The sequence below is a fragment of the Sus scrofa genome, chromosome 7 (assembly GCF_054392235.1).
Source record: "Sus scrofa isolate SSC_HxYL_T2T_F1_AM1 chromosome 7, Sscrofa_HxYL_maternal_Yorkshire_Landrace_v2.0, whole genome shotgun sequence".
NCBI classification, from domain to species: domain Eukaryota; kingdom Metazoa; phylum Chordata; class Mammalia; order Artiodactyla; family Suidae; genus Sus; species Sus scrofa.
In genome coordinates this window covers 35,479,904-35,498,215 of record NC_139389.1, presented here as the reverse complement: position 1 = coordinate 35,498,215, position 18,312 = coordinate 35,479,904, and the positions used below count along the sequence as shown (strand labels likewise).

General features: G+C 46.2%; 1 protein-coding gene across 1 annotated transcript in view; it reads left to right on the top strand.

Moving 5' to 3' along the window:
* LRRC1 (leucine rich repeat containing 1) overlaps positions 1-18,312 on the top strand; it is a 129,639-nt gene that overhangs the window by 47,232 nt on the left and 64,095 nt on the right. Inside the window, exon 2 of the mRNA XM_001927688.7 lies at positions 2,525-2,642. Coding sequence (XP_001927723.2) covers positions 2,525-2,642 — 118 coding nt within the window. The remainder of the gene's footprint in view (positions 1-2,524; positions 2,643-18,312) is intronic.

Below are 18,312 nucleotides of genomic sequence, written 5' to 3'. Positions count from 1 at the left end.
TGTCCTTTGTTCTGTTCCTCCTCCTCCCCCACCTCGGTCTCTGGAAACTTTTAGGTACTTCTTACTTCTGGAGTTATGAAATTTTATAATATTCCTTGGTATCCCTCTGTGTTTTGTTTGTTTCTTTTTCATTTTCTTTCTTTCTTTCTTTTTTTTTTTAAGGGTTGCACCTACAGCATATGGAAGTTCCTGGGCTAGGAATTGAATTGGAGCTGCAGCTGCGGGCCTGCACTACAGCCACAGCAAAGCCAGATCTAAGCCACGTCTGCTACCTACACCACAGCTCACGGCCATGCTGGATCCTTAACCCACTGAGCAAGGCCAGGGATCAAACCTGGGTCCTCATGGATATTAGTCAGGTTCGTTTCTGCTGAGCCACAACAGAAACTCCCTTGTTCCATTCATTTTATTGGCAACATGGTGGGCCACTTCAAGGCAGAAACTCATGCTTTGCAGTCCCTGTGTTTTCTCTCCTTGGAATACCTGTTTTTTGGATGTAGTGCTTTGTGAACCGATCCTCTCATTTTCCTATGTTTGTCTTTCCTGTTTCTCCATCTCATTGTCTTTCTGTTCCTCTTCCTGAGGGAATTTTTGTTAACTTTATTTTTTATCTCTTTTATTGGATTGTTATATTGATGCCGCACTAGTTTTTCATCTCTGAGAGCTTATTTCTTCTTTGAAGCTTACCTTTCATGGCATCATGCTGTTTCACTTTCTCTTATTTCCCTGTGGGCATTCATTGTATTTTGGGGCCTCATGAATTTTTCCTGCTCCCTACATTATATTTGTTTCTTCTGGGAGGTGTGTGGGTGCCCCCACTCTCTTGCGTGTCAAGGGCTTTCCTTAGGTGTCTAGAGAACCTCGGCTATGTTTAAATGAGATACAGGCGCTCGAAGAGGAAAAAAAAGAGAATCGAAGCTCTGTGTGCATGGGTGGGGCTTATAACATGGGGTGTCCCTGTGGCATAACCCACATCTGCATTCTGGGAGCCTGGAGGAGAGGGGTCCACAGAGTAGGCGCTGACTCCTCCCCCTGTTTCCAGTAGGGTGCATCACCCCCACCTTTAGTTGTACTTAAGACAGTTGGAAATTTCTAATCCTCTGCCTGGTTGTACCGTGGAGAGAAGGGGACATGGGGACCTAACTGTCTTCATTTTTTTTATTTTTTGCTTTTTAGGGCCTCACTCTTGGCATATGGAGGTTCCCAGGCTAGGGGTCATATCTGAGCTACAGCCGCCGGCCTATGCCACAGCCACAGCAATGCAGGATCCTAGCCGTGTCTTTGGTCTACACCACAGCTCATGGCAACGCCAGATTCTTAACCCACTGAGCGAGGCCAGACACGAACCCGCAACCTCATGATTACTAGTTGGATTCGTTTCCACTGTGCCACGACGGGAACTCCCTCAACTGTCTTTATATCCAGTTCTCCTTCCTTTAGAGGTACTGCACCTAATCTCCTATTGGCTACTCACTCCACAGGCAGAAATTTCACCTTTGTTTTGATTCTTTTGTTAGTTACCATTTATTTATCTGTTTTCTAGCTTCAAGAGTTTTGTTGCATTCCTAGTTTGCATCTTGTCTCCTCTCATTTTGCTTTTTTTCTCTTCTCATTTTGAATTGCCGTCATGCCTTTATCTTATATTTTTGTATCTGTATCCATCTCTCTCTAAACTCCTTTAATGCTGTTTTAGTACAGTTTTTAAGGGCGTAGGGTAAAAGGCATGTGCTGTGTGCTGTGGTTAATGGAAGTACCCAGTGTAGGCTCTGTTACAGATTGGGAAAAATTTTTTTCTCCTCCACACATTTGTGGGCTCTTTATATATTTTCTGATGGACAGTAATTTCCTTTAAAAATGTTTTAAAATGTTTTATTTGGGAGTTCCTGTCCTGGTGCAGCAGATTGAATCCGACTAGTATCCATGAGGATTCGGGTTCGATCCCTGGCTCGCTCAATGGGTCAGTGGTCCAGTGTTGCCATGAGCTATGGTGTAGGTCGTAGAGGTGGCTTGGATCCTATGTTGCAGGTCGTAGAGGCGGCTCAGATCCTATGTTGCTGTGGCTGTGGTGCAGGCCAGCAGCTGTAGTTCTGATTCCACCTGGGAACCTCCATATGCTGCAGGTGTGTCCCTAAAAAGCAAAAAAAAAAGTTTTAATTTTCAAATATCTTTAGCATTGCAGATTTAATATCTGTTTCCATTAAGTAGAAAGCGTGACCACCTACTGAAGAGTTTAAATGAGTCATTATTATTCTCATTGAGTTACTTATTCATTTTTTAAACATTTTAATTTTGAAATAATTGTCGATTGATTGGAATTTTCAAAAATAGCACAGAAATGTCCTGTGTGCCCAGTTTATCCCAGCGGTGACATCATCACATGACAGTGGCACAGTATCAAAATAAGAAATGGACACTGGTGTTATCTTCATTAATTTTTAGCAGACATGTTTTACATTTCATATGAGAAAAAAGTTTACATTGCAAACACATGTTAAGACCTATACAAAACTCTTTTGTCTTTCAGCAATTTTTCCAGCTGGTCAAATTACGAAAGCTTGGACTTAGTGATAATGAAATTCAGCGGCTCCCTCCAGAAATAGCAAACTTCATGCAGCTGGTGGAACTTGACGTCTCCCGAAATGGTAAGAAAAAGGATTCCACTTGAATCGTCCATTTGTCTCTTCTGCTGCTGGGGGCACGTTTTGGGAAATACGGCAGGATAAATGTTCTTGGAGGTGCTTTTCCCCGATGGTTCTAGAAAAGCTATGCATACGTTTGGGGATGAAATTAATGCCATTATTAAATGTCATCTTTCAGGTGTTTACCAAAAACGCACACACAGTTTTTTAGGCAATAACTTTGCCAAAGAAGTTCAGTCTTATTCACAGTGGTGGAGAGTGGCCTGGGAAATCCCAAGGCCGCTCCCGTATCTTACCGAACATGGCATTGAGGACCAGCAGTGTGGTCGTTTGTCCAGGTCCTGAGGGCTGTAAGGTGGTGGAAGGCGCCCTGGGGAAGGGTTAGCTTCTCCTGGCTGTGGCCCAGGTGCCTGGCATGCTCTCGTGAGAATCTGTGTCTTTGCAGCGAATAGACTCGCTTGCTGTCCAGCCATTTCTGTCAGTTTAATTTAGTCTAATCAGGCCACTGGTAGATCCACCCCCTTGAATTTGTGTGGCATACTTGTGAGTTTATTTTGATTTTCAGATTTCACCATAATGTTGCTTCCTTTTAATTGAACGTCCTAACAGAGTATTTATGTCCTGTTTAACCTTTCACTTTTAAATGGGTACCCTGGTGTAACCTTGTGTTTTATAGCCCTTAGACCATTGCCTGAGCGGGCTGGTACCACGGCTTGTTAGAGCATGTTTGATTAATTGCTTTACGTGAAAGTGGCAGCTCCCGGGGTCCTGTCTTTGGTGATGGAATTCAGTTCTTGCAAGGACTCTGGTTTCATTTCCCGAGGCTAAGCCCAAGCGTACTCTATTGTTTATAAAAATGATAATCCTTTTCTTTCTCTCCTATTTTACACCTGTTTGTGTTTTATTTTGCTTTCCTACCAAACACCTGGTAGGTTCTTTCTCAATGACCCTGAGGTCTGGCTCTTTCAACCTGATGTCCTCTGGACAAATCAAGGCCGATACAGTATTTTTCTGTGAGTCATTTTTTTTTAAAGGCAGCTATGATAGTAAGTACTTGATTGAAAACATAGTGAAGAAATGATTTTACCTTTCACTCTTTAAATTGCTGTCACCTATCAGATCCCATTGGAAGCTGTCTATTAAAAAAAATTTTTTTTTTAGATGGCTGCATATAGAAGTTAGCAGGTTAGGAGCTGACTCGGTGCTGCAGCTGAGGCCTATGTCACAGCCGCAGCAACACCAGATCTGAGCCACATCTGTGACCTACGTTGTAGCTTGCACCAATGCCAGAACCTTAACCCACTGATCGTGGCTGGGGATCAAACCTGCATCCTCACAGAGACAATGTTGAGTCCTTATCCCACTGAACCACGACAGGAATTCCTGGCAACTGTCTTTAGGCCAAGCCATATGATCTTAATATCAGGTCTACTTTTATTTTTCAGAAGAATTCTTACCTTGAAGGTACTGGAAAAAGTGAAAAAATTATTTTGAGAGACAATGCCTAAATTGGCTGCCGGGGGACCCTGCTCAGCTTAGGTAAAAGGGGTTTGATTATAAGGATGATGGTGGAGCTGATTTTCTGAAAGCATTGCCCCAGAGCTCCCATCTGCACCATAGTGGGGCTTTCCTGGCCTCTCTCTTCTCTCCCCACTGACCTGCTGGACCTGGCCTGTCCAAACGGGGTTTGCTGTGGTCCCCCTCCATGCTCTTGTGGGCTTCTGGTTGCAGTTTCTAAATGAGGGCTGGTTGCCCCCACCCATCTTTTTAAGCCAACCCTGAGCCACAGCTCCAGGTCACTGGACCCCTTAAAAGAACTGGCTGCCCTGGGCCAGGGGCAGCAAGCAGTCCAGAGGCTGGCCCTGCTCTCAGCACAGAAGTCATTGATGGGCAGCTTCCCCAGCACCATAGAGGGCCCAGGGCAGGCCTCGGCGGCCAGCCTTGCCCCGAGGCTGTCCTGTGTCTCCATTATCTAAGGCCTACGTGATGGAAACCGCTCTCTCTTGTCTTAGCGATGATCTCAGTCCTAAAGACCGCCTGGCTGTTAACACTGCAAGGGAGCAGTGACTTTGGAAAATGGTTCCTGCAATCCCTCCATCTGAAGAGACAAAACAGTTTTGAAGCTGGCTTTTAGGAAGGCAAAGGGGCAGGGATCCAGAAATATCGCGAGAAAGAGGAAATGTAGCGGCTTTAATTCTTTGGGAACAGAGAAAACACAGAGCCTGAAGGTCCTCATCCTGTTACCAACTCTGATGGGACGCAAGGCTCTGGGGGGCCTTGGCATCGTCAGTGGCCACTTTTACCGGTTCCCACGTCAGCTCTGTCTTTTCAGATCTTCAGAAGGAGAAAAAGGGCTGCTACATGCCTCTTCCCACGTGTCCACGTGTTTCTTCCAGCTTATGGATGAAGGGGGTGCGCGCTCCCTGAAGTCGTGTCAGGCACAGCATTTTCTCTCCCTGGGGTCGCTGCCCTCCCCTTTCCTTTTCAGCCTTGCCTTCTGAGATGGGGTTTTGTAAGGATCCTGCTAACTCCCCCTCCCCCCTTTAATCAGGTTTTTGTAGAAATGCTAAGGGGGAGCTAACTGCCCCTTTCCCCTATTGGTAGAGCCTGGTTCTGGCTTGTGTGTGTAGTGGAGGGGGCTTTCTTTGTGGTTGTGAAAAAACCACACAGATGACCGAGCAGATCAAGGTCATGGTTTTACTATAACCAGCAGGAACATGGTTCTTGAGCTATTTCCAGGTCAGGCACAAATCCCTGTGTTTCCTCCCCCCCCCCCCCCCCCCCCCCGCCCCCGCCGCCAATAAAATCACATTCATGTGAAGTTCCTAGGCAGCTGGAATAGGTAAGTCAGAGTTAGTGTCTGCAGCCTACGAGGCAGTGTGAGAGCCCCTGCTTTGTGTGGCCGCAGGCACGTGTAAGGGTTTGGGGCTGGTGTCCGGGGCCTGTGTAAGCCTGCAGCCTGCTCCATGATCAGAGGCTGTTCCTGTGAGTCCTGCTGGGTCCCTGGGTGGTAGGACCTTTGCTGGCTTCCTCAGTTCCTGGATTTTCCAGAGGGCACGGCTTGACAGTGAAAGAGGAAGGCAAGTGAGATGTCAGTGTCAGACCACTTGGGGCCTTTGGATCAGTGCTTGTGACTCTTGAATGCAACATGAAGTACTGTATGATTTTGTGAAAATGTAGATTCTGATGCATTAGGTCTGGGGTAGGTCTTGAGATTGTGCATTGCTGAGAAGCTCCCCAGAGGATGCTGAGTCAACACCCTGAGGAGTAAGATTTTGGGCGTCCTCACTCCCATGCTGGCCACTAATGTCCCTTTAGCAGTTTCCTGTGGTTTCGAGCACAGATTCACTGCCAGCTCCTGGCAGCCCTGTGCTGTCCCACGTGGTGGGTGGGAAACATCCAGGATATTCCTCGTGAAAGGGTACAATGCTCGAGTCGCTGAAGTTCAAGTTGGCTTTGATTCCAGGAGTAAAAGCATCCTTTCCTGATGCTTCCTGGCTCAAGGGAGGGAGAGAAGACAAATTTCAGAACTCCCTTTGTAGCTTAGTAGGTTAAGAACCCAACATGGTGTCCATGAGGATGCGGGTTTGATCCCTGGCTTTGCTCAGTTGGGTTAAGGACCTGGTGTTGCCATGAGCTGCGGTGTAGGTCATGGATGTGGCTTGGATCCAGCATTGCTGTGGCTATGGTGTAGACCGGCAGCTGCAGCTCTAAGTTGATGCCTGGGCCCAAGACCTTTCATGTTTCATGGATGTGGCCGTAAAAAGAAAAAAAAGAAGAAAAGACACATTTCATGTTTCTCACCAGAAAAATCTGTAAATGAGGAGAGGAGAGGAATTTTCACAGGCTGATTTCCTAGGCCGGGAAGAACTGCCAAGACCTCTAAACCCTGACTTCTATGGCTTTGTTTTCTGATAATTAAAGCACAAAGTCAAAGGGATTGTGTGTTGTGTTAGAAAAGAGACACGTGAGCCTGGGGAGAAGGGCCATGCTGGCGGGTTAGATCAAGGCTCTAGATCTTTTCTTGGGATGAGCCCTGTGCCTCTGCTTTTGTCCCCAGACGGGCGGGCTGTGCTCTGGGTGGGGCCTGCACCTGTCACTCAGCACCCAGCAACTTTGGGCAGCTTCTGGGGGCGGGGGCGAGGCGGTCGGGAGGGCGCATTGGGCCTTGCTGAGTAAAGGGGAAGGACAAGGCCTGCTTCTCTACAAACCCAGGAAGAGGCCAGGAGAGTGACCACCTTCTCATGCCCTAATGTGGTAGGTGATTATTTTTTTTTAATCCGGCAAATAAGCTAAAGTATATAGGATAAAAGAAACGAGGTGTTTCCCTCTAGACTAAAGGATGGTTGGAGTTATGAAGTTAGTTATCTGAGTATGTTTCTCTTTTTTATTGGAGTGATGTTGCTTTACAGTGCTGTGTTTAGGTGTACAATGAAGTGATTCAGTTATTTATATATATATATATATATATATATATTTTTTAGATTCCTTCCCGTATAGGTTATTACAGAATATTGAGTAGAGTTCCTTGTGCTGTACAGTAGGTCCTTGTTGGCTGTCTCTCATATGTAATAGTATATACATGCTAATCCTCAACTCTGAATGTATTCCTCCCTCCTCCACATTTCCCCTTTGGTAATCGTAACTTTGTTTTTGGAATCTGTTTGAATATGTTAAGATGTTGTCTGGAAAAAGAGCATCCAGTCTTCAGCTTAAAGTCTGATGCCATTTTCCGTGGTGAGATGCATCTGCTTTAATACCTGGACTTTATGTTTATTTTCCCTGCTCCCTGAGTCTTAACTATTTGAGGCAAATTCTCTCTGGATGTGTGAGAAGAAGTATTATTCCATAGGACTCTCTTGCTGTCTAAGAATCTGGCGCAGACTTTTTTTTTTAAATGCATCATGAATCCTGCCCAAAGGGTTAGTAATTTGAATTTTATAGTCTATGCTGTAATTTGACTTACATCACAGTACTATGTCATTATCCATTTAGTTCATTTTTTTTCCCCCAAAGTGTAAGGCATATGCCACCAGATGATTTTAAGAGGTACTGCAGAACAGCTGTATTTAATATTGAATTGTAGTAAAGAAGTTATCCTTTTTCCTTTTTAAAAAAATGCGTTTTACTTCCTTTGGATTGCTTTCTGTAAACACTATAATGCATTGCTATCTTCTTTTTTTTGTTTGTTTTTTGTCTTTTTGCCTTTTCTAGGACCACTCCCGCGGCATATGGAGGTTCCCAGGCTAGCGGTCTAATCAGAGCTGTAGCTGCTGGCCTACTCCAGAGCTGCAGAAATGCCAGATCCAAGCCACATATGCGACCTACACCACAGCTCACGGCAACACTAGATCCTCAACCCACTGAGCGAGACCAGGGATCGAACCCACAACCTCATGGTTCCAGTGCATTTCCACTGCACCACGACGGGAACTCCCTGCATTGCTATCTTCTATAACTGATAATGGTAATAGCTTTCTATTTATGTTCGTGATTTAAAAATAAACCCTAGCCAAATTAAAAAAAATTGACTTAGAAGGAGCTAAATAGTAGAGAATGTAGGTGTTCTGCTAGTATGGCAAAAATTGTGCAGGTGGAACAGGGATGGATGAAGTTAAGGAAATGCTGACTAGAATTAGCATACTATGCCAGAGAAGTCATAGGTTTATTTCTCATGGGGCAAATAATATTGCATTCAGAAAAAACCCGACCAGAGATGGCACATCCTGGAGAATGACTTTGCAAACCTGAACTAACAAGAGACTAAAAGAAGTTTTAGTCTACCCTGTCACTGGCACTGGGACAGCACTGCAGAGTGAGCAGATAGATGGCTTATCCACCAGCAGGATCATCGTCCCATAAAGGCTAGACCTTGATTAAATGCTTGGGTTTGTTGTCTTCTGTCCAACCACAAGATGCTGATGAATGTCTGTGGTCTGTGGCTATGGGTTTGTTGAATGAAATCTAAAACCAATTTTGAAGCTCGCTGCAATGACCTGGTATAACATCATCTACTTCTGCATGTGCCCTGGAAGAAAGCTCTTTCTGGCAAGGAATCCAGGGTGCCTCGAAGTCCTCCTACCTGATTATGAACAGTTAGGCTTTTCGAGGGTCATAATTGCATACACCCACAGCGGAAGGGTGGCAGAAGCCAGTTTTCACCCATGTAGACTTCAGACTTGCCACAATCAGGCCATTGTTCCCTCTTCTCTCTGCCTTATTTGGGCCTAGATGTGCTGCTCTGCTTGGCTCGCTGCTCCAGTGCTCGACTTAATCCATGTTATTAGCAGGTGAGTTTCTTTGCCACAGTCACTGCTACAGAGGTGCAGGAGACCCCCTCCCAGGGGAAGCCCCTGGGTGCCATTCTGCCTTGTGGATGGAGAGCCGGACTGTCCCACCCCCAGACCTCGCCTTGCTGCCTTTACCGGTACTGCCACTTTCCTCCGCTCATGAACGCTGCCTCGGTCTTGCCTTTTCACTTTGTCTTTTGTGAGCAGGAAGGATTCGGAATAGAAAAAAATATAATTTGCTTCTAGTCCCATTTTAATTCCAGATAACAACTAATTATTTTGAAAGTGGAGGTGGAAAGAAATTGGGCTTCTGTGGTGTTTTCTAATCACCTTTCCATGCTACAGACAAGTTTTTTTTTGTTTTGTTTTGTTTGGTTTGTTTTTTTTAATGCAGGAACCTTGTGCATACGTGAGGATGTAGTAGAGAAATCAGTGCAAACCCTGGAAAAGTGGGGAAAAACTTTCCCAGCCAATGATCCTTCTTCCTTTTTTTTGTCCTAGCAAGAAACATCAATGATATTTTATTAAATAAGCCTGAAAAATCTACCCCAGATTAGTGGTGTAAATTGTTAAATCCAAAGGGAGATTTGGACAACAATGCCTTTGCTCAGAACGGTTTTGGGATCCTTTCAGAATTTGTTGTTTTGCGGATCCTCAGACCAGTGGTTTCACATTTGAGAGTGGATCGGTTTTCAAACACAGCCAAACATTACACAATGCTAACTTAGGTAAGTAAACCAGGATGGTGACAGTCCGATGTCACTCCAGCTCTGTCTCAGATGGCAATTTCAAAAGAGTACAAAAGAGTCAGCGGTTGTTACTCTTTATGAATTCACACGGTTGTTCTCCTCTTATCGGGAACATTGTGACTGTGATGAAAAAGTGGTAGGTCTAGGTAACTTCCTCTCTCTTGCTCTCTTTCTCTTTTAATTTGCCGGTTTGTAATAAAGATGGTGCCTCCGAGTTTGAGCGCTACACCTCTGGATGTATTTTTAGGTCAGTGCTTCCTTCAGTCAGTCCTGGGCTCTCTCAGTGCTTCTTTATGTTCAGTAGCTCCTCATACCCCTCCCTATTCACTCAGTTCTTACCTGCTGTGCTGGGTGCTGAATTTTCCAAAACAGTGTTGGATTTAGCCAGAATGGGCTAAATTGAAGACAGTGAAAACAATTGTAGTGGTTTCTCCTGAAATAAAACAAGACCTTGGGCATACAACCAGAGGAAACTCTAATACAAAAAGATATATGCTCCCCAGTGTTCATAGCAGCACTGTTGACAATAGCCAAGACATGGAAGCACCCTAAGTGTCCATCAACAGATGAATGAAAAAGAATATGTGGGATATCTGTCTGTCTGTCTATCTATCTATCTATCTATTGATACACACACACACACACACACACACACACACACACACTGGAATATTACTTAGCCATGAAAGAGAATGAAAGAATGCCATTTTTAGCAACATGAATGGATCTAGAAATTATCAGACTAAGTCAGTCAGAAAGAGAAAGAGAAATACCATATGATATCACTTACATGTGGAATCTAAAATAGGACACAAAGTGAACTTACTATGAAACAGAAACAGACTCACTGACATAGAGAATAGACTTGTGGTTGTCAAGGGAGGGTAGGGGTGGGATGGACTGGGAGTTTGGGATTAACAAATGCAAACTATTATATATATGTAATGGGTAACCAGTAAGGTCCTACTGTTATAGCACAGGGAACTATATTCAATATCCTGTGATAAACCATAATGGAAAAGAATACAAAAAAGAATATATGTATATCACTTTGCTGTCCATCGGAAATTAATGCAACATTGTAAATCACCTATACTTCAATAAAGTAAATTAAAAAAAAAAAACCAACGTGGGTTTTCTGCTCACTTTTTAGGCACTTTTTGTTGGTATCAAGTTGACAGTTTCCAGCTGTAAAGGTGGTTGAGCATGAGTGGCTGTGGTGCTTCAGTTTTGATTTTGAGGGCACCTGTTTTGTCTCATGACTTGGGCTTGAGCCAAGAGCTGCTGAGCCTCTAGGCAGCTGCGGGCTGGATGGCATCTCTTCATAAAGATGGTGACCGCATTGTGCTGCCGTGACTGCAAATTGTGCTCCGAGCTTGTTCAGCCAGAAAGGACATGTCTTAGAAAAGGATGAGGAAGCTCGGATGAAAGAGAGAATGAGGAGCAGGACTGAGAACCAAAACCAGAGGATTATATATAGAAATGATTTGGTTTTTAGATTAAATTGGCTTTGTAAGTATTCAATATATCCTCCATCCGGCATACCAGTTCAAAGCTAAGTGTTTTTTTTTTTTTTTTTTTTTTTTTTGCTTTTTAGGGCCACACCTGTGACATGTGGAAGTTCCCAGACTAGGGTTTGATTCAGAGCCACAGCTGCCAGCCTGCACCACAGCCACAGCAACGCAGGATCCAAGCTGCATCTGTGACTCACACTACCCCTCAAGGCAACGCTGGATCCCCAACTCACTGAGCAAGGCCGGAGATTGAACCTGTATCCTCATGGACACCAGGCAGATTTGTTTTCACTGCACCACAGTGGGAACTCCAAATTCTGATTCTTAAATCTTTGCAGTTTGAAAAATCCTTGGATCTAGGCCTTTTTAGGAATGCTTATGATTATCTACTACAGCCCATAATTACTATTTTTTATTCAAGCAGCCTTGATGACTTTCTGTGTTTGCATAAGGCACTTTGCTGAATTCTTCTACCCCTTGAGGAGGTAAATCTACAGGCACAACAGACATATGTAAGGAGTTTAACATTAATGGATGATACTGTTATATAAATAAAGTGCTTGGGGCTTGCAGAGATGTATCAGTTACAGTGTCACTGATCTGAAAGAGACTTGAGGGAGTAATGGAGACTTTGGGTTTCCGGTTGAAATCGGGCTGTCTTTAACAATTCTCATACCTCACTTGCCATTTCGGAAGGTGTTCATGAGCGGATTCTTCAGCTGGAGTTCTCCTTGTTTGTTGGAAAGTTTTTCAAATATTTCTAATAAATGTTCAGAGTCAGTAATATCATTCAGTACACACATATCTCAGTGCAGCGCTTGCCTGTTAGATATTCACTGAAAATTTTAAGATTCATCAACAATCAGAGGAGAGACGCCTCATGTGTATAGCAAGAACTAAAGCTGTCTGAGTTGTCCTGGGATTCTTTCTCTTTATTGTAGAGCTGACCACAACTGTGTTGTGAAGGATTTGCCTTGACAGATGAACTCCCTCAACTCTGTGCATTAATCAAGGCAGACTGTTGATAAAGAAAAAATTGCCAACATTTCAAGGACTCAACACAATGAGAAACTTCATTGCTGATCAGCTGAGCATCGTGTGTGTGTGTATGTGTGTGTGTGTGTGTGTGTGTGTGATGTTGGGGGGGGTGTGGGGAGGGGAGTGAGAGGCTCTGCTCTGTAAAGGCAGGAATTTAAGCTTCTTTCTTCCACTGGTGGCCACCGAGGTCCTCACTGGGGGGAGGTGGGAAACAGGGTTTGTGCTTGGGTGATTTTTACGGGCCATGGTGAGAAGTGGCCTGCCTCATCTCCATCCATGTTCTGTTGGTCAGTGTTCTGTCCCCCTTTTCACTGAAAGGAGCTGGGAGGTGTAGTTAGCTATTTATACAAGAGGAAGAGAAGCTTGGTAAGGCCCCAGCAGCACAAGCTTCCACAACTGGCAGTTAATTGAATCCAGGAACTATATGATTTCATGTGACCACACACAGGCCTAGAAAACACACACACACACACACGTACATGATTCTGTTGCACTGTCACAACCTTCCAGCAAATGACCCATTTAAAGAAAATTCAGATGAGTGCCCCCAGAGAGGAAGGGCATCCTTCCTTCCCACATGTGCACAAAAATGTGTGAAGCCAGACATGGGTTGACATGGTGGATGGCCACCCATTTGCCTAATGGTTAGCCTAAAACCTGTACAAGTATGCATGATGCTTTTTAATTTGAATCTTTAGAAACTGGTTTACAGTCTATTTTGAAAATGAGATGTATATGTTTGAAGCACTTGCTCGAGGCAGTATAGGATCCTGAAAGGTTTTTAAGACAAGGGTCACGTCTTGGACAAGTTTCTTCCCCCTTTATGCTTTAGTTCCTTCATCTGTGAAATAGTGTTATGACCCTCAAAAGAAGCTGTGGGCGTGTAAAGGGCTTAAAACAGTGCCTTGTACAAGGACCCGCAGGGTTAGCTGCTGGCATTAACCCTACCATCGTCCTTTGTTTTGGGTCATGAGGATCTGCACTAGGATGGTGAGAATAAGAAGGCAGTGCAGGGGTGAGGACATGAGCGGGTTTGACAGCTAGAGGGACCCAGGCGAGGGAGGTTTCTCTCTGCAGTGATGTAGAGATACTGGGTATGTTACGCTAGGCATTGTCCTGTTTCATCCTTGTGTTAATCCATACATTCATCTTGGGAGTTGGGTAGAAGCATCTCAGGATGACTGATGAGGAAACAGGCTTGAGGAAGTCGCAATGTGTCTCCAAGGTGTGTTTCTAGTTAGTGGTGGAGCCTAAATAGGAAACCCAGAGGAGAGGCACTTTTCATTATTTTGGGAACATATGGAGCACGATAAAGGTAGGGCTGATAGTTTTAGTCTGTTTTAAGAGAAAGAATGTAGTCAGTATTATTATGACTAGGTCCTCTGAATTGGGAGATGGAAACAGGAAAGAGTCCCGAGCTATTGAAGCTCATAAAATTCTACCTAGCAAATGAATTCAACCACCAGTAGAGTAGTCCACCCTTTTGTGGCCGAAAATGAAATATCATCTAATGAGAGTAGGGCTTTCTTAGGAAGCTCTCACATAACCCCTCTAAGGTCACTGTTGTGTTGTCTTGGCAGAAGATCAGGCTATTGCTGACACTGAACCCAAGTTCACTCTCCTCGCCTCATGACAGGCCAGTAAATTCAGAGGTGAGTCATTGTCGGACAAGCTTGCACCCCGAGAAGAGGGCACGCTAGTGTCTCAGACAACCATCCCGCCTCAGTCCGAATTCAGGCTCCTTTGATGCTGAGAAAGGGGAGGGAGAGGGGCCAGCGGTCACTCACTCACTGTCACGTGCTTGGGGGAGGGGCTCATCACAGCTGACCAGCGGCTGAGCAGGACCAAGGACCACTAACAGCCCCCCACCAACGGCTGCTCGCTTGCATTGCTGGAAGTGTGGCACGAGGGAAGACGAAAAGGACGACTGTGTTTGTCACATATACAGGGTTTTACCTTTGAAAGGAAGTTAAGAGCGCGTACATGTCCCAGGTCCCTTAGCAGCAGGTGTGGGCCTCTCCTTGGAGAGCCTTTGTCGCCTCCGATTGCCAGTGGCTAAGGTCTCCCAGGTTCTTTTCTCAGAGTGTGACTGTTCACCAAGCTCTGTGATGGGGCATTTTATTCTCTCTGGGTGCTGGAGAGAGGCGATAGGCTGGCAGGTTGACCTTGGTACTGTCTCCACTGGCAGGCATATTGCTCCCTTGGTCCCATGGAATTTTCTTAGCGGGGCACGCATTTTCACAGCCTTCTCTTCTCTGCACAAACCGTCACTGACCCGGCAGTGGGGTGACCCCCGCCCCCTTCCAGCTGCCCATTAACCTGCTGAAGTCTGTCTCACTCATGGGGTACACACAGGGCTCTGCCTGGACTAGCCAGCTGGATTCCCTTTGGAAAATTCTCCAACATAGAGTAGTCCTGATTTAGCTGGTTCCCTCTTTTTCTTTTTTGTTGTGGTAAAGCAAATTACAGTTGACTTATCCCTGGAGGAGTCCAGGAAGGTTAGAGCAAGGAAGTGTTAGGAGCACTTCTTTTCCAGCCTTTTTTTTTTTTTTTTTTTTTTTGTCTTTTGTCTTTTGTCTTTTTTAGGACTGTACCTGCTGCATATGGAGGTTCCCAGGCTAGGGGTCTAATCAGAGCTGTAGCTGCTGGCCTACACCAGAGCTGCAGAAACACCAGATCCGAGCCACATCTGCAACCTACACCACAGCTCACAGCAACACCGGATCCCTAACCCACTGAGCAAGGCCAGGGATCGAACCCGCAACCTCATGGTTCCTAGTCGGATTTGTTTCCGCTGCACCACAACAGGAACTCCCCAGCTTATGTTTTTTAAAACACAAGTTGATTGTTGGAGAATTAATAATAAGGAAATATCATTGAAAAACCAAGAGAACTGTGTGAATCTTTATCACCAGAATATTTATTAAGTGCTTACTGTGTGTAAGCTCTGAGGCCAGGTAAGCACTTCATATGTGTTATCGCCTTTCATTCTCAAGCCACCCCCAGGAGGTGAGCTTGCATCTCCTCTTTTAAGAGATGAGAAAACCCGAGTCTCAAGTTGAAAAACTCTGACTTTGCTTGCAGGGCCAGTGAGTAGTGAGTGGATCCAGGTTTGTTAGACTACAGTTCTGTCTCCACAGTGTAAAAATGTTATATCTTTTTTTTCTTTTCTCTTTTCCTTGTCTTTTTCAGGCCGCACCTGTGGCATATGGGCGTTCCTAGGCTAGGGGTTGACTCTGAGCTGAAGCTGCCGGCCTATACCATAGACATGGCAACACCAGATCTTTCACCCACTGAGCGAGGCCAGGGATCAAATCCGCATCCATAGAGAGGCAATGTTGGGTCCTTAACTGGCTGATCCACCCTGGGGACTCCTAAAAATGTTATGTGTTACTACCCAGAAATAGTCAGCATTACTGTATTTTATTGACCTCTTCATTACCTGGTTCACAAAATTGGGACTATGCAGCATGTAGGTATTCCTGTCTTGCTTTTATTCACTTTATGTCGGTTTGTGGACATTTTCTGTACCATTATTGTTAAACCTTTAAATGTTTTAAACATCTAATTGCTTTTACCCATGACTCTTGCCTTTTCGTCTTTCTGGAGAAAATATGAGCTGATCTGTATCTTTAATACCAGCAGGAAACTATGGGTTTCAAAGTTAGGGTTGATGTAGGATAGATAACCAACCAGACAGGGAAATTTCCAGAGGATATTGTAAGTTAAAGCCAGCCCGACAGTGAGGAAAGAGGTGAGTAAGCAGTTTAGAAGTCTCTACCTGATTTCGAATTCCTGTGTTGAAATAAGCCAGAGAAGCACAGTTAGCCCCTGGGGCCATGGAGCTGCAGAGGCACACAGGGAAGGAATGTGGGCATCAATGCTCAGCCGGCTTTTAAGGTTCTGTATTTACCTAACATGTATTTCGTTTGTGAAGGCGCTTGCTGAAAGTGCCATCACACACTCGAAGTATTTAACTTTGCCGTTCAGCCTCTGTCTGATGGTGTTGCAGGATGTGAAAAGGAGAGGCCTTCTCCCTTCAGTGGGGTGGATGGGGGCTGGGTCAAGATGGACCAGGAGGTCTGAGCAAGGGAGACAGACAGGGGAGGGCCAAGTGCCAGTAACTCAATACGCATCCTGGGGTTGGATGGGGGGCCCCAAGAAACACCAGTGAGGTGGGGGGTGGAGTGGACAGAGACCTTGTGGCTGGGGCCTATAAAGTCGGGGAGGCATCAGGCACCCTGCAAGCCGAGTGGGTCATGGGTGTTCCTCCCCCATCTGGCTGGACCTTCACATCTACGTCCCTGTGTTGGCTTTTGTCATGGACCGGTCGGCCTTTAGGTTTGACCCGGTGGAGCCTGGCAGAGAGGTCTCTGTGTGCCTCACTGGCTTTTCCCGAGCAGATGTTCGGGCTTCTGGAGCCGTGCCCTGCTGCCAGGTGAAGTTATTCTTCTTTCTAAAAATCCCTGTTGGCTGTGCTGGCAACTGTTCTGACCTTCCTCCAGGAAGAGGGAAACTCATATAAGTGTTCTAAATCGAGGCAGCAGATTTCACTGTGAAGGTGCAGTGAAGCACTGGTGAGGTCTTGGCTAGAGCATGTGCTTTGCTGAGATAAAGGGACATGTTCTAGGATGAATCTCATTCCCTTCTTAAACATGTCACCAGAACCAGGGGTTGGAGTTCTGTGCTAGGAGCTAGCGGTAGCAAGTCAGATCAGTGGTGGTTCTCAGGGGATTCAGGGGATGGGGGTGGAAGGACCAGGTCCGTCTGTGACCACAGGTGTCAGAGGTGTTCTTGCGGGAGCGCGGGGTGGGGTCCCCGTTGTTCCTGGGGAAGGGAGGAATATCAAGGAGACGCCCTGGGAAAGATGACATTTACTCAAGTTCCGAGGAACACGTCCCAGGTGGAGACAAAGACATGCAGGAAGGACGTTTCTGGGCAGGTGACATAACATGGTGTGCGTGTCTCATGGTTTGAAATTTGGAAAGTGCAAGATATTACTGTAGTGCCAGCTGGAGAGACAGGGGCATGGCTCTGGGATCATGAAGGTCCGTGGGCTCAGCCAGGAAGTGTTCTCGTGAAAACCTGGGGCAGGGCAGCGCTATGCAAGGGTCCCCAGCAGGGGAGGGACTCCCACGCCCCCCAGCCCTAGTAGGGAGGGTGGGGTTATCTGGGGACCACCTGGGAGCAAGAGGCTGGGCATCCACATGGGGCATGGAGAGAATGGAGTGGGAGTGGGAGCTAGAAGGGAGATGCTGGACCAGACATGAGAGTGACAGGTGGGAGGTGTGCAGGGTGTGGAGGGGGAGGGCGAGGGAGAGGGCTAGGTCTGGGATAGCCCCCCCCCCCCCATTCCCACTGCAGAGAGACGGGAGACACTGAAGAGAGGGTCAGATCTGAGGGGCAAAGGTGAGTTTATTCGTGGGCACATGGAGGGAGCTGCCCTTGGAAGATCTGAATGGGGATGTTCGGTTGGCAGCTGAGTATAAGGGTCTGAGGCTCCGGGGGGATGGAGGTGTGGGAGTCTTCCGAGGACAGGTGATGGTTGAGGCTGCAGAACGAAGGGCACAGGCGCTAGCCGAATGTCACTGTTGAAGGGAGAGCAGAGGAGAGTCCTGAGAAGGGACAGCGGGAGGGTTTGTCAGTGGTGCTGACTGTAGAAAAGCCCAGTGGGAGAGTGGCTGTCGTGTCAGCATGTGGGACATCCTGGAGGACTGACCTCATGGGCTGGAGCACATGCCTGCAGTTTAATGGATAGAGGCATTGTCACCGATGGAACGGTCCAGGCACAGGCTGTGGGAAGGCAGGACCTTGGGGAGCACAGTCACGAAAGATCTGATGAAAAGGAGCCCGTGAAAGAGATTGGGAACGAACCCGGAGAGAACCGGGAGCAGTACACACCCCGGGAGGCACATCCGGGAAGGCTGCCTGGAAAATGGTGCGGGGTGATCAGTAGGCGGAGGCTGAAAAGTTTCCATCGGATTTGTCATCCGGGAGGTCACCTGTGATTGCAGAAGTGATGTCAGAGTGGCTTACAGCCCTGGGGCTTGTTTTGTGCATTTCCCTGGCCTCTCTTTGCGAG